General features: G+C 41.4%; 1 protein-coding gene across 16 annotated transcripts in view; it reads left to right on the forward strand.

The window, feature by feature from the left end:
- Positions 1-14,493, forward strand: part of NAALADL2 (N-acetylated alpha-linked acidic dipeptidase like 2) — a 978,641-nt gene that overhangs the window by 802,661 nt on the left and 161,487 nt on the right. For all 16 annotated transcript variants that reach the window (XM_075937998.1, XM_075938000.1, XM_075937987.1 and 13 more), the window contains one exon: positions 2,807-2,953. In XM_075937998.1, the coding sequence (XP_075794113.1) occupies positions 2,807-2,953 (147 nt within the window). The remainder of the gene's footprint in view (positions 1-2,806; positions 2,954-14,493) is intronic.

Genomic DNA, 14,493 nt, shown 5'->3' on the forward strand with positions numbered 1-14,493 from the left:
AAGACCACCTTGGCTTGACCACGAGATCTTGCATGATCTGAAAATAAAAAAGGAGACATAAAAAATGGAAAGTAGGACAAATTACCAAGGATGAATATATGCAACCAGCACAGGAATGCAGGGGCAAGATTAGTAAGGCAAAGGCACAGAATGAGCTCAAACTAGCTATGGGAATAAAGGGAAACAAGAAGACCTTTTATAAATACATTAGAAGCAAGAGGAAGACCAAGGAGAGGATAGGCCTACTGGTCAGTGAGGAGGGAGAAACAGTAACAGGAAACTTGGAAATGGCAGAGATGCTCAATGACTTATTTGTTTCGGTCTTCACCAAGAAGTATGTAGGAATGCCTAACATAGTGAATGCTAGTGGGAAGGGGGTAGTTTTAGAAGGTAAAATAAAAAAAGAACAAGTCAAAAATCACCTAGAAAAGTTAGATGCCTGCAAGTCACCAGGGCCTGCTGAAATGCATCCTAGAATACTCAAGGAGCTGATAGAGGAGGTATCTGAGCCTCTAGATATCATCTTTGGAAAATCATGGGAAACAGAAGAGATTCCAGAGGACTGGAAAAGGGAAAATATAGTGCCCATCTATAAAAAGGGAAATAAGAACAACCCAGGAAACTACAGACCAGTCAGTTTAACTTCTGTGCCAGGGAAGATAATGGAGCAAGTAATTAAGGAAATAATCTGCAAACACTTGGAAAGTGGAAAGGTGATAGGGAACAGCCAGCATGGATTTGTAAAGAATAAATCATGTCAAATCAATCTGACAGCTTTCTTGGATAGGATAACGAGTCTTGTGGATAAGGGAGGAGCGGTAGATGTGGTATATCTAGACTTTAGTAAGGCATTTGATATGGTCTCACATGATATTCTTATCAATAAACTAGGTAAATACAACTTAGATGGGGCTACTATAAGGTGGGTGCATAACTGGCTGGATAATTGTACTTAGAGAGTAGTTATTAATGGTTCACAATCCTGCTGGAAAGGCATAACAAGTGGGGTTCCACAGGGATCTGTTTTGGGACCGGCTCTGTTCAATATCTTCATCAACAATTTAGATATTGGTATAGAAAGTATGCTTATTAAGTTTGCAAATGGCACCAAGCTGGAAAGGGTTGTGACTGCTCTGGAGGATAGAGTCATAATTCAAAATGATCTGGACAAATTGGAGAAATGGTCTGAGGTAAATAGGATGACGTTTAATAAAGACAAATGCAAAGTGCTCCACTTAGGAAGCAACAATCAGTTTCATACATACAGAATGGGAAGCGACTGTCTGGGAAGGAGTATGGCAGAAAGGGATCTAGCGGTTATAGTGGACCACAAGTTGAATATGAGTCAGCAGTATGATGCTGTTGCAAAGAAAGCAAACATGATTCTGGGATGCATTAGCAGGTGTGTTGTGAGCAAGACACAAGAAGTCATTCTTCTGCTCTACTCTGTGCTGGTTAGGCCTCAGTTGGAGTATTGTGTCCAGTTCTGGGCACCGCATTTCAAGAAAGATGTGGAGAAATTGGAGAGGGTCCAGAGAAGAGCAACAAGAATGATTAAAGGTCTAGAGAACATGACCTATGAGGAAAGACTGAAGGAATTGTGTTTGTTTAGTTTAGAAAAGAGAAGACTGAGGGGGGGACATGATAGCAGTTTTCAGGTATCTAAAAGGGTGTCGTAAGGAAGAGAGAGAAAACTTGTTCATCTTGGCCTCTGAGGATAGAAGAAGCAGCAATGGGTGTAAACTGCAGCAAGGGAGGTTTAGGTTGGACATTGGGAAAAAGTTCCTAACTGTCAGGGTAGTCAAACACTGAAATAAATTGCCCAGGGAGGTTGTGGAATCTCAATCTTTGGAGTTATTTAAAAGTAGGTTAGATAAATGTCTATCAGGGATGGTCTAGATGGTATTTGGTCCTGCCATGAGGGCAGGGGACTGGACTCGATGACCTCTCGAGGTCCCTTCCAGTCCTAGTATTCTATGAAGCCACAATGCTTCACTTACTATTCACTTACTGGCAAGAGGATGTCAGGCATAGGAGACTATAGAAAGAACTCTTGGGCCCTGATCCTGTATCTCAGATCTCCTTAAGTTTCATCAGGGAAAGCTTGAGCCACAAGACTGAGGTCCCTAACTCCAGACTGGGATACCCTGATATTGGACATTGGTTTAAAACCTATGGAACTAATTCTGAAAGAATTCTTTGCAACTCCAAACCTCAGCATCTCTTCTGTTAAACTGAACTAAGAATTGTATTGATGTCTGCATGCATAATGATATTTTAAAATGTATTCTCACTTTTCTTTCTAATACATTTTGGTTTAGTTAATAGTGTATATTTGGATAAGTTCTGAAATAGTCATTGATTTGGTGGGTAATGCGTGCGAACCTTTGGGGATTGGTTGGGGTGAGAATCCCAGTTCGCAAGAGTAGGATGCTAACCCCCTATATCTTCCTGCTTACATTCCTCCACCACTCTTTCATTTTAGTACGATATTCACCTTTGCTTCTCCATCTTAAATAATCGGCCATGTTGTTGGGCATTCATAAACAATTGCTACATTTCACCACAGAAGTTGCTGCCTTTAAATGATTGATGAAATTATTCTTGTCTGTATATGTATCCAGGTCCTAAGCTGATGTGAATTGATATATGCTGATTTGCACCAGCAGAAGATCTGGCCTGGGTTTCTAACTTGCTTTGGGGCCCTTCAGACTGAAAATGCTGCATAATATTAGTTATTATTGTGAGTCATTACAGATTAGTTGCAAATAATTAAATCACCAGAACTCTTGATTTTTTTTTTCAGAGACAGAGCTTCACCTGTCTGGGGAAAATGAAGTGCCCAGTATCCAATGTGAGTTCTGTGCAGATCCAGGGTGATTCTGATTATTTCATCAACCATCTTGGGGTCCCGACTGTGCAGTTTTCTTATGAAGACATCAAAACATTAGAGGTAATTGTGAATGGAAACAGGAACTACGAGAGAATAAAAAACAATGGAGAATCTGGTTTTACTCAGTGTGATATTCCATACCAAGTAGGTTGCAGCAGAAAGCTATCTCATTTTAATGAATTATTTTTTATGTTTGGAAGTTTCTGTAGTACAGGCAGTCCCCGGGTTACGTACAAGATAGGGACTATAGGTTTGTTCTTAAGTTGAATTTGTATGTAAGTCGGAACTGGCTCCAGATTCAGCTGCTGCCACTGAAACTGACCAGGGGCTGACTACAGGAAGCCGGAGGCAGAGTTGTTCTGCCCCCAGCTTCCTGGAATCAGCCTGATCAGTTTCAACAGCTGCTGAATCTGGAGCCTGGGACAGAACAGCTGGGGCGCTGCCCGGTAGGTTCCCACAGGACCAACCCGGCAGCACCCCAGCTGCTCTACCCGAGGCATCCGGCAACAAAAGCCTGGTCTGCTGGGGGGGGGGGACGCACTAGCTGCGCCCCCTGCCCCCCACAGCAGACCAGTGAGACCCGAGCAAAGCCGCACAGGCAGAGGGACCCCGCTGCCCATGCGATTTTGCTCCTGTCTCCCTGGGGTGCTGGGGAGAGTCCCCCCCCAGCACACCAGCGAGACCTGAGCAAAGCCGCACAGGCGGAGGGACCCCGCCGCCCGTGTGGCTTTGCTCCTTTGCTCCCGAGCAAAGCCGCACAGGCGGCGGGATGCCACCTGTGCGGCTTTGCTCCTGTCTCCCTGGTCTGCTGGGGGGTCCAGCAAAGCCGCTGGGCCCCCCCAGCAGACCAGGGACACCCAAGCAAAGCCGCCGCCTGGGTGGCTTTGCTCATTTGCCTGGGAGCATAGCCGCCCAGGCAGCGGGACCCCCTGGTCTCTTGTCCCCCTGGTCTGCTGGGGGGGTCCAGCAAAACCAGCAAAGCCGCTGGACCCCCCCCAGCAGACCAGGGGGACAGGAGCAAAGCCGCCCAGGTGGCGGGGGTCCCGCTGGCTGGGCGGCTTTGCTCCCGGGCAAACGAGCAAAGCTGCCCAGGCGGCGGCTTTGCTCAGGTGTCCCTGGTCTGCTGGGGGGGTCCAGCGGCTTTGCTGGACCCCCCCAGCAGACCAGGGAGACCGGGAGAAGCTTTTCTCGCCCCGGAGGACACGGGCGAGGACCTGCCACCCGTGAGCTCCGGGGCGAGAAAAGCCCCGTTCGTAAGTGCGGATCCGACATAAGTCGGATCCGCGTAAGTCGGAGACTGCCTGTACTTAGAAATGTGAGTTCTTTGTTCTATTTAAAAAGATTTTTATACTGTCCTTTGCATTTTGATAGAGCAGATCACAACAATATAATTGCAATCCTAAGATATAACTCTGTATTTAGCATTCACAGGAACCTCAGTATATGTGAAGTTGATTTTCCTACCTTTTGCTTTTGAGGGACATGTTTAAGGCTCCATGACATCTAAGAAATTACATGTTATGGATTAGCCAGCTCAACCTGAGAGACATACTGAAAAATGAATATCTGTTCTTCTGTCTGGCAAGGAAAGAAAAACCTCAAATGGCATTGTGCATCTGTCTTCAAGTATGGGCAAAATTCTGCTTTACAATCGAAATAGTGGCTGCTAACTGAAGCAGAGCGGAGAATCTGCCTCACTATTCTCAGTGCATTGGCTTCTGCTGGTCCTGGGCTGTGGGGTAAATTTCACTCTCTTTGTGCAAGATTAATTCAGAGTTTTAAACCATGTTACCATTTCTGTGGGGTAGAGGAGGAACCAGTAACTACAGCATTCTGGGCATTCAGGGTGAAATCACCATGCACTCCAATATTCTGGTCTGCGTAGATGAACAGAATTCCCACCATTCTCTTGGGTATGTCTATGCTACATTCCTCTTTCGAGAGAGGAATGCAAATGCAGCTGAGCGAAATTGCAAATGAATCGCGGATTTGAATTTCCCGTGCTTCATTTGCATAATCGCATCTGGGTGCAATTTCAAAATACGCCATTTTGAAAAAAGAAATGCTGTGTAGACAGGGTTATTTTGAAATAAAACCCTTCTTTCAAAATAGCCCTTAAACTTCATTTTATAAGGAGTAAGGGTTGTTTTGAAAGAAGGGTTTTCTTTCGAAATAACCATGTCTACACAGAGTTTCTTTTTTCGAAATAGGGTATTTCGAAATAGCACCCCGACGTGATTATGCTAAAGAACCAGGGGAAATTCAGATCTGCACTTCATTTGCAATTGTGTTCCCCTCTCGAAAGAGGAATGCAGTTTAGACATACCCCTATATTTCTTCTTTCCTCTTGAACATAAGCTGTTAGTCTTCATTCCTTTCAGGCTCATTGCAAAATGACAGTATACTTTAGCAATGCATTTTTTTCAACAAAAAAGCAAATTTGGGGGTTGATAGAATTAATTAGGAATATTTTGTGCCAGTAAAACCTTCTCTTTTCTTTCAAGCATCAAACTTTTTCAGATTTCTTCTATTGCTATTATTTACTTTAAAAATGAATTATGACAATGCTCATTTCAAGTAATAATCAGCAAATATTCCTATCTAGGAAACTCCTTCTGGGGAAATTTAGATAAATTTTTTGGTCCTTGTATGAAAGAGAGACTGGGGTATAACTAAACAAGCATTTGGTTTACTGAAAATCCATCACAATATCAACAAAAATATTATCCTGAGCTCAACATTGGCTGATCTTAACTTTATTTTTAGAGACAACTTCAAAATGGGAATATTATCAGAGCGTGTGATTATAAACAATTCAGAATGACTATTTCTTTTATAGTGAGTGAAATAAACACAGTACACAATGCTTATGGAGTAGTGAATTCTAATGGTGCGTTTTCATGTCTATATTTTCACCTGGATTCAAAAGAAAAAATAATTGCCAATATATTAAAAATATTCAGTGATTTGTTAGTGATTTGTTAGAAGATCATTTTATTATTTTTACACTATGCAAAGGTCTGCACGGTGTCTTATTTATTGTTCTTTATTGCACTGAGCACATGGTTGTACTCACCAAATAAAGACTTACTATTAATATTCACCCAGGGTTCCAGGAAGCCTTCCTAGGCCCTAATGCACCACTTGATTACAAATTAAGTCTTAAAGGGATGGAATTTCACTCTTGTGTGGAATCTGTGTGTAATGCTTTAGAAAGAAAGAGCTTCTGTGTAGTCTGATAAATACACTGGTTCTCTGTTAAAATATTGTTTTTCTATATAATTGATCAGGAATAGTCAATATGGATTCAGCAAGGACAAGTCATGCCTGACCAACCGTATTGCATTCTGTGATGAGATAACTGGCTCTGTGAATATAGAGGAAAGCATTGGATGTGATTGATATACCATGATTTTATCAAAGCTTTTCATAGGCTGCCTCCAGACTGCATCCCTCTGTTGGCAGAGGGATGCAAATCAAGCACTTTGATAGTGCAAGTGAGCCCAGGATTTAAATAAATATCCCGGGCTTAATTTGCATACTCATGTTCGGGCGCTGTGCTGATCACGCGCCCTTTCAAAAGTGAAAGTGAAGTCTAGCCACGGCTCTGCTGACAGCGGTGAGCTTTTTCGGCAGATCTTGTACTCTTCATTTTTTGAAGAGTACAGGATCTGCCAAAAAAGCTCCCTGCCGTCGGCAGAGCTACAGCTAAACTTTACTTTCACTTTAGAAAGGGCGCGTGATTGGCACAGCGCTCCGAACGTGAGTATGCAAATTAAGCCCGAGATATTTAAATCCCAAACTCATTTGCATTTTTGAAGTGCCTAATCTACATCCCTCTGTCGACAGAGGAGTATAGTTTAGACACACCCATACAGTATTGTTGACATGTGATGTATTCTTTCCAGCACTAAAGAATTATGGCTGGACGAATTGACTATAAGGTGGCTAGAAAGCTGGCTAGATCATTGGGCTCAACAGGTAGTAAACAATGATTTGATGTCTAATTGGCAGCCGGTAGCAAGCAGTGACGCCCAAGGGATCAGTTTTGGGGCCAGTTTTATTCAACATCTGGATAACAGGATGGACTGTACCCTCAACAAGTTCACAGATGACACTAAACTGCAGGGAGCGGTAGATGTGCTGGAGGGTACGAATAGCGTCCAGAGTGACTTGGACAACTTGGAGGATTGGTCCAAAAGTCATCTGATGAGATTAAACAAGGAGAAACACAGAGTCCTGCGTTTTAGGACCAAAGAATCCCATGCACTGTTAAGGCTGGAGACTGACTGGCTAGGTGGCAATTATGAGAAAAGGCTGAGGGAAAAAGGCTTATTGAGTCTTCAGAAGAGATGAATCAGAGGGGATTTGATGATAGCCTTCAGATACCTGAAAGGGGGTTATAAAGAGCCAGGCTGTTCTCATTGGTGGCAGATGACAGAGCAAGAGGCAATGGTCTAATGTTACAGTGAGAGAGGTATAGATTGGACAATTGGAAAAAAATATTTTGCTATGTGAGTGATGAAGCACTGGAATGGGTTAACTAGGGAGGTGGTGGAATCTCCATAGTTTTTTAAGGCCAAGCTTGACAAAGTCCTGGCTGGAATGTTTTAATTGGCATTGGTCCTACTTTGAACAGGGGGTTGGACTAGATGACCTCCTAAGGTCTCTTCCCACTCTTATCTTCTATGATTTAGGAAGCCCTTCCAGGTTACCGGAAGCTCTTCTGAGCAAGGTATGAATATTCCGTATATGGATTCTGTATGTGTCTAACAAGAAAATCTAGGATTCCTTTTAATACTTACACAAATTTGCAGAGATACATAAACCTTTAGGATCATAGGAGATAGTCCTACTGTAAGTCTCCAACAGTAGTCAAAACAAGATACTTCTGATGATTGTATAGGAAGAAGCCAGATGTGTAGTAATCTAGTCTCCACGTAATGTCTCCTAGTCTCAAACAGCCAGAGATAGTTTTAAACCATTAAGGATGAGGTTTAATATCTATTAGACAAATATATTGTAATTAATTATGGTAACTCTGCATATTCATGCTATCCATATAAATGTCCAATCCCTTACTGAATCTTGCTAAATTCTTGACCCTCAGAATCTTCATATGACAATAGATTCCCCAGATTAATCCCAGGTTGTGTGAAAATATATTTCCTTTCAGGAATTTGAATTTCTCATCTTTTATTGTTCTAGAATATCCCCTTGTTGTGTGGTGGGTTTTTGTTTGTTTGTTTGTGTTTGTTTGTTTGTTAGGAGACAGGAAGAATAGATGTTTGTGAGGTATTTTCTTTAGATCGTTTATTATATTGCATAGTTTCATCATGTCTTCTTTCTAGTAATAGCCTATAGTTACAAAAGTGAATTTTTGGTCAACCAATTTGAGACATCTTATAGGGTCCCGATGTTCAGGAATTCTGAACACTTGCCCTCTGAGAATAAATTATGTTTAAAGTGTTTCAAATTAAACGTCCAATACTCATAAACACCTTTAAAAAAGTTAGTGAAAATTTACCATGTGGCTAGAATAGGATTAAGAAATGGTGTTTGTTTCCTCATTACTAACCATGAAAACATTTTAATAAAATATTTGCCTTATTGTCATGTTAAGCACTTTCTGGCCTATACATGTTTCCTTAGCCATTTAGATACAAAAATGAATCTGAGTAACAGATCTGGAACCCTTTTTATCCTTCGCTTTTCTTGACATCTGCGCTGCTAATTTGCTAATGATTAAAATTCACAAATTCAGAGCTACCTATGGATGTGCCAAATGTTGGAGTGATCCTCCTCAGAAGGTATTATGGTGTTAATTGAAATATCTGTAGTCACAAGCTTTAGTTTAATAAGAATGTTTTCAATTTGCAAACACTGTTGCACCTATTAAGGGAATCATTCTGTTTTAGATTAAATATAATGCAGAGGTTGGTTAAAAGGAAATGAAAAAGCAGATGCTCTCAGATTAAGAGGCAATGTTTATGATAGGTTTGTGGTCCAATACATATTTAACAGCTGTTGCATATAGTTTCTGTTCCAGATCTGGGTATTCGCTATATTCAGGGCAAGTGAAAGAATCTGCAAACTCGATTGTATCAAAACCATAATCCTTTCCCCAGCAACATCAATATTAACACTGAAGTACACATAGACATTGCTTATTTTAGTCCTATAGAAAGTTTCATTTTCCATCTTCAGTTTACTTTTACAATGATAGTTATTATTTTGTTTTGAAAATAATGGAACAATATAGCTGAACTTTGTAAATGAAAATATTTGTACATGTGATTAAATGAAAATGTCATACATTGAATTTGAATTATTAATGCACTGCGCTGTGTTGAAAATCCAGTTACTTTATTTCCCATATTACAAATGAATACCATCAAGTAAATTATGTGATAGATATTATCTCCAGTCTTGAAGAGGATGTGCCACACATTTCAGACCTTAATGGGTTTTGCCATGAACCTCATGATACCTGCTTTATGGGAGAAATGAAAACAATTAGCAAAATATGCAAATTTATGTAGGCAAGTGGATGGGTTTTTAGTATAAGCAAAGTTACTCCGCATGATTAAATTTGGATTCTCTTGATTATTTATTGTATTGGTGATGTGAGCAGCGATTTTTCCATCACTTATGTGTCATTTAATTTATTTATTAACATTTCCTTATGAAACTGGCAAGGTGGCTCATGTAGTGTGCTATGTGCTACCAGAAATAAGCAGTTCAGGAGCAATTTGAGGATGTATAATCTATTTTCTAGAGGAGGCTGGGAGTATCAAAAAATGATAGCACCCTTCTAAGAGAGGCACAATTTATTTTCCTCTTGCATCCATTCTATTATATATTGCAAGAAGTGTCAACGCACAGGTAAGTAACTTTCGGCAGATACAATAATAATGTTTGTTTCATTCACCTGTCAAACAGCATAGCGTATCATGCAAAACTATCATGCATAGCATATCATGCAACTCATCTTAGAACTGGTCCACTCAAAGTACCTCTCGCTGGCAAAAGGGTCAAAGAGTTCTTCCCTTAGTGTCGTACAGAGCAACAGTTACAAATCAGTTGCTGAAGTGCACAGCATATGCAATGCAGATCCTCAGAGGGAAAGTTATAAAAACTGAACATTGGCCAGAGCCTAAGAAGTAAATATGAGAAGTTAAAAATGTAAGAGGAAATGCTCAGACCAAGAGTGAGCAAAAAATATCTTTTTTTTAAGTAGCTAATACAGCCGGTCCCTGAGTTACGAACACATCGACTTACGACCGTTCATATTTACAACCAACCTCCTATACAGCCAGTCCCCGAGTTACGAACGAAATCCGCACTTATGAACAGTGTGGCTATACATAAGTGAATGTAATCTGACTTATGAACAGATCAAGTTATAACTCTTAACTCGTTTGTAACTCAGGGACCAGTTGTATACTGAAGCACTGTTTCAGGGAGGTGAAATCTAAATAGCAAACACCTTTGATTAGACCTGTGAGCAAGCAAACTGTAAGTAAGTGCCTAATCACCATGATAAAAATATATGAAGAGAAATATAGTTCTTCTATTCACTCACATAAATGCATAGCATTTTAGCCTCCTGGTAAAAAATGAAGTCAGAAGAGTTTTCAAGCAGAAAATCCTCTATATTAATCTCTTCTTTTTCTAAGAATCCTGCTGCTATTGCTTGGGGAAAGCCACTGTCTCCATAGCCCCCGGAGCATTCGCTTTACCTCCAGTATGGATAACAGTAGCTTGAAAGCCACATTCTCATTCATCATATGTCAACAAGAAGAAGCCCAGGTTTAATACACAAGCAACAGAGGAGCTGGCATACACAGCATTCCACTGATTCCATTGCTCTTTTGGCCTAGTTTGAAGGAGAATCCTACCAAGAAGCAAACTATTCAAACTAATTGTAGGAAATCGTAAGCAAAACTAGGGTTGCCAGATGTCCGGTATTATACTGGACAGTCCAGTATTTGCATGCTCTGTCCGGTAAAAAAATCTGAAAATACAGGACACGTGCGCACCTAAACCTCCCTTGTTACAATATAAGCCCATTGCTCCTTGTCCTGAAAGGAAGGAACAATCAGGTTCACACATACAGATTGGGAAGCGACTGTCTAGGAAGGACTACTGCAGAAAGGGATCTAGGGATCATAGTGGACCTCAAGCTAAATATGAGTCAACAGTGTGACCCTGTTGCAAAAACAGCAAACATGATTCTGGGATATATTAACAGGACTGTTGTGAGCACGTCAGGATAAGTCATTCTTTCACTCTACTCTGCACTGATTAGGCCTCAGTTGGAGTATTGTGCCCAGTTCTGGATACCACATTTCAAGAAAGACGTGGAGAAATTGGAGAAGGTCCAGAGAAGAGCAACAAGAATGACTGAAGGTCTAAAGAACATGAACTCTGAGGGAAGACTGAAAGAATTGGGCTTGTTTAGTTTAGAAAAGAAATGACTGAAAGGGGACATGATAGCAGTTTTCAAATACCTAAAAGAATGTTACAAGGAGGAGGGAGATAAATTGTTCTTCTTGGCCACTGAGGATAGGGCAAGAAGCAGTGGGCTTAAACTGCTGCAAGGGAGGTTTAGGTTGGACATTAGGAAAAACTTCCTAACTGTCTGGGTGGTTAAAACTGGAATAAATTGCATAGGGAGGTTGTGGAATCTCCATCTCTAGAGATATTTAAGAGCAGGTTAGATAGACATCTATCAGGGATGGTCTAGATGGTGCTTGGTCCTGCCATGAGGTCAGGGGACTGGACTTGATGACCTCTCAAGGTCCCTTCCAGTTCTTAGTGTTCTATGATTCTATAATCTGAGTAAATCTGATTGAAGTCGTTGAAACTGTTTCACTGCATAGCAGATGGTAAACAGATTTGTGGTTAACAGTTGTATTACCTGCTACTGCTCCTTTCTACAAAATAGGGAGATAATTTGCTAAGACATCTAGTACAAAGCTGGAAAGAAGAGTGAGCTAGGTCTGGGTCACTGTTGCTAGGCAAATTCACAATTAGCATGCCATGACCAGAAGTTCCTGGAATTAGGTATGGTTTTTCACTGCATAGTCAGTGGAGTTGACTCACTGTAGCTGGACCAATAATCACCACTGGGGACAGTTAATCTCCACTGGGGACAATTAGATTGGTGAATGGTTTTAGAAAAGGACATATGCTCTGTGTTCAGAGAAGTATTAATATAGGAGTTAAAAATAGCCTATATCCCCTTAACTCTGAAGCATTTTGCAGCAGGTTAGTGCTACTGTTAACTTTCCCACATAGGGAAGCACGGATAGTGTTAGAATCAGAAAGAGGAACTTCTGAGGGAAACTAAGTTCTTTTACTTTAATCGTATACCTTTACTGTTATTTGATTTTAGCTAAACTGTTTTAGTTAAATTGTTTTAAATCAGTATGATTCACCAACTCTTTTCATATTTATATATGAGGGTGGGGAAAGAGTTATTGATATTCTCAGTTTTGTATTTTTCTTGTAACAGGGTTTTCATTCAGATACTTAAATATAGATTGATTGGTTGGCTGACCAGCTAATTGAGTCACTCCACAAGTGGAGGAGGAGAAAGAATCTGTATGGGTTTCACTGGAGATTTCTGTAAGCAAATGAGGGAACCTATTTTTGCAGTGGTTTTAACTTAGCAGTCTATGTAGACTTGATGCACAAAGACTGAAACTCATGTCAACGCAGCCTAAGCTTTTCGAGCTCTGGCTTGCTTCTTGTTGGGTTTCTTTGGGACTGACCTGTTTAGATTTTGTGTGTCATATATATTTATGTGTAACAGAAAAAACTTTGAAAAATGGTCAATGTATTTTAGGTTGCCCATCTTCAGGCATTTAGGGTCAGATTTACAGAGAGGCCAATCACCCCCAATGCTGTTTGATGCCACTGGACTGCGAAAATCAGTTTCAAGATGAGTCCTGTTGCGACAACCAAACTTAGTAGATTTTCTGAAAATATTCGTCTTAATTTCTTTGTGCCCGTAAAATGAGATTCATTATTCTGGCTCATATCTCAGGGTAGCTAGTGCAAGCAAGGGAAGAGTACTCTGAATGGGGAAAGTGCTGAAGTCACTAGTCAATGTGGCCTATTGGTAATGGGGACCCAGAAAACCTGGTTACTGTTCTCAGCTATGATCCTGGCCTCCTGGGTGACCTTGGATATGTCATAATACTGCTCTGAGCCTCAGTTTCCCTATCTGTAATGGTGGTATAATGATACCGCCTTTGTAAAACAATATTCAAGAGCTATGTATTATGTATTAATATGTGTTTATTAATGAATGCATACCATCAGAACTTTTGCAACAATGATGCTTTATCTGTGAATGGTTTGGAAGAGTAGCTGGCCTTTTTTTTTCTTAAGGGAGGTAACTCACATCATAGTACAGGACAGATTGTACCTCCCTTAACCAAGACTTTCTAGTCCAGCAACATCTATCGTCTAGCAGGACCACGGGTGTTCCTGGACCACAGAGCCGAGGTACAGAGAGGTCTGGCGATCAGGGGTGGGGGGCAATGACTGAGCTGGGAGTCCTGCAGCGGGGATCTTCACCCTGGATGTAGAGCTCCAGCACTGGCTGGGGAGCTTTGGCCCCGTTCCTGGCCATAGCCAGAGAGCTCCGGCCTCAGCAGCAGCAGGGCTGGCAGTGGCTAGGGGCTGGGGCCAGAATCCAGTGGCAGTGGGGCCAGGCATGGTCCACAAGGAGCCGGCAGCAGGGAGGGATGGCGATCTGGGAGGCCAGTGGCAGGGGACCTCCCCTGGTCTGGCAAATCCTCTCATTCAGGACCGGTCAAGTCCCGAGGATGCTTGACCAGGGAGGTCCAACCTGTATTCCTGGGAAAATAGTAGTTTAATCTTAGCTTTTCCCTGTACCTTAAATGAGCTAAAATAGAGGCAGAATAAATTTGGGGGGTCTGAGAGGATTGTTGTCCTCAGTACTTTCTAACAGCATGAGAAGTGTCACCATTCATGGAAGAATTTTAATATCACCTATCTACCATAGCTATTGGTTAGAATCAGAAGTGATTTGCTGACTCAGTGATGTTCCGGGGGAAGGTGCTTGGGAAGGCAATATCCCTTGATAACAGTCTTTATTTGAAGCCTAGTGTCTCCATGTAAAGGCAACTCTCTTTTGAAAGAGGAGGGAGCATCTCAGAGGATAACTGAGGCTGTGAATTGGAGAAAAGAAGTGTGGCTGCTGACATATGTTTGTTATTTGCACTGTAGAGATATTGATAACTTTGGCTTGTTAGCAGTGACGGACAGGAGAAAACAGCGATTCTGGCTTGAGGCAGATGTCTGTTTCTTGAGGTGAATATTGGGATTACTTGACCACCTAAGGTACTCAGGGCTGTCCTCACTGCTGAGTCCTAGACTCATGTTTGGCATTTGGTTTCTCAAGAGGCTGGTTTAATCAAAGTAATGAATCCTGAATATTTGTGTCGGCCTGTTTGAAACAGGTTAACGTTGAGTTTATTTTTTTTAAATGTTCCTGCAGAGGAGGAGTAAAGAGGCAATTTCCCCTTTCTTTTCAGGGTTCATTCTGCCCTTCTCTGGACCCC

This window comes from Pelodiscus sinensis, chromosome 10 (genome assembly GCF_049634645.1).
Source record: "Pelodiscus sinensis isolate JC-2024 chromosome 10, ASM4963464v1, whole genome shotgun sequence".
Lineage (NCBI taxonomy): Eukaryota > Metazoa > Chordata > Testudines > Trionychidae > Pelodiscus > Pelodiscus sinensis.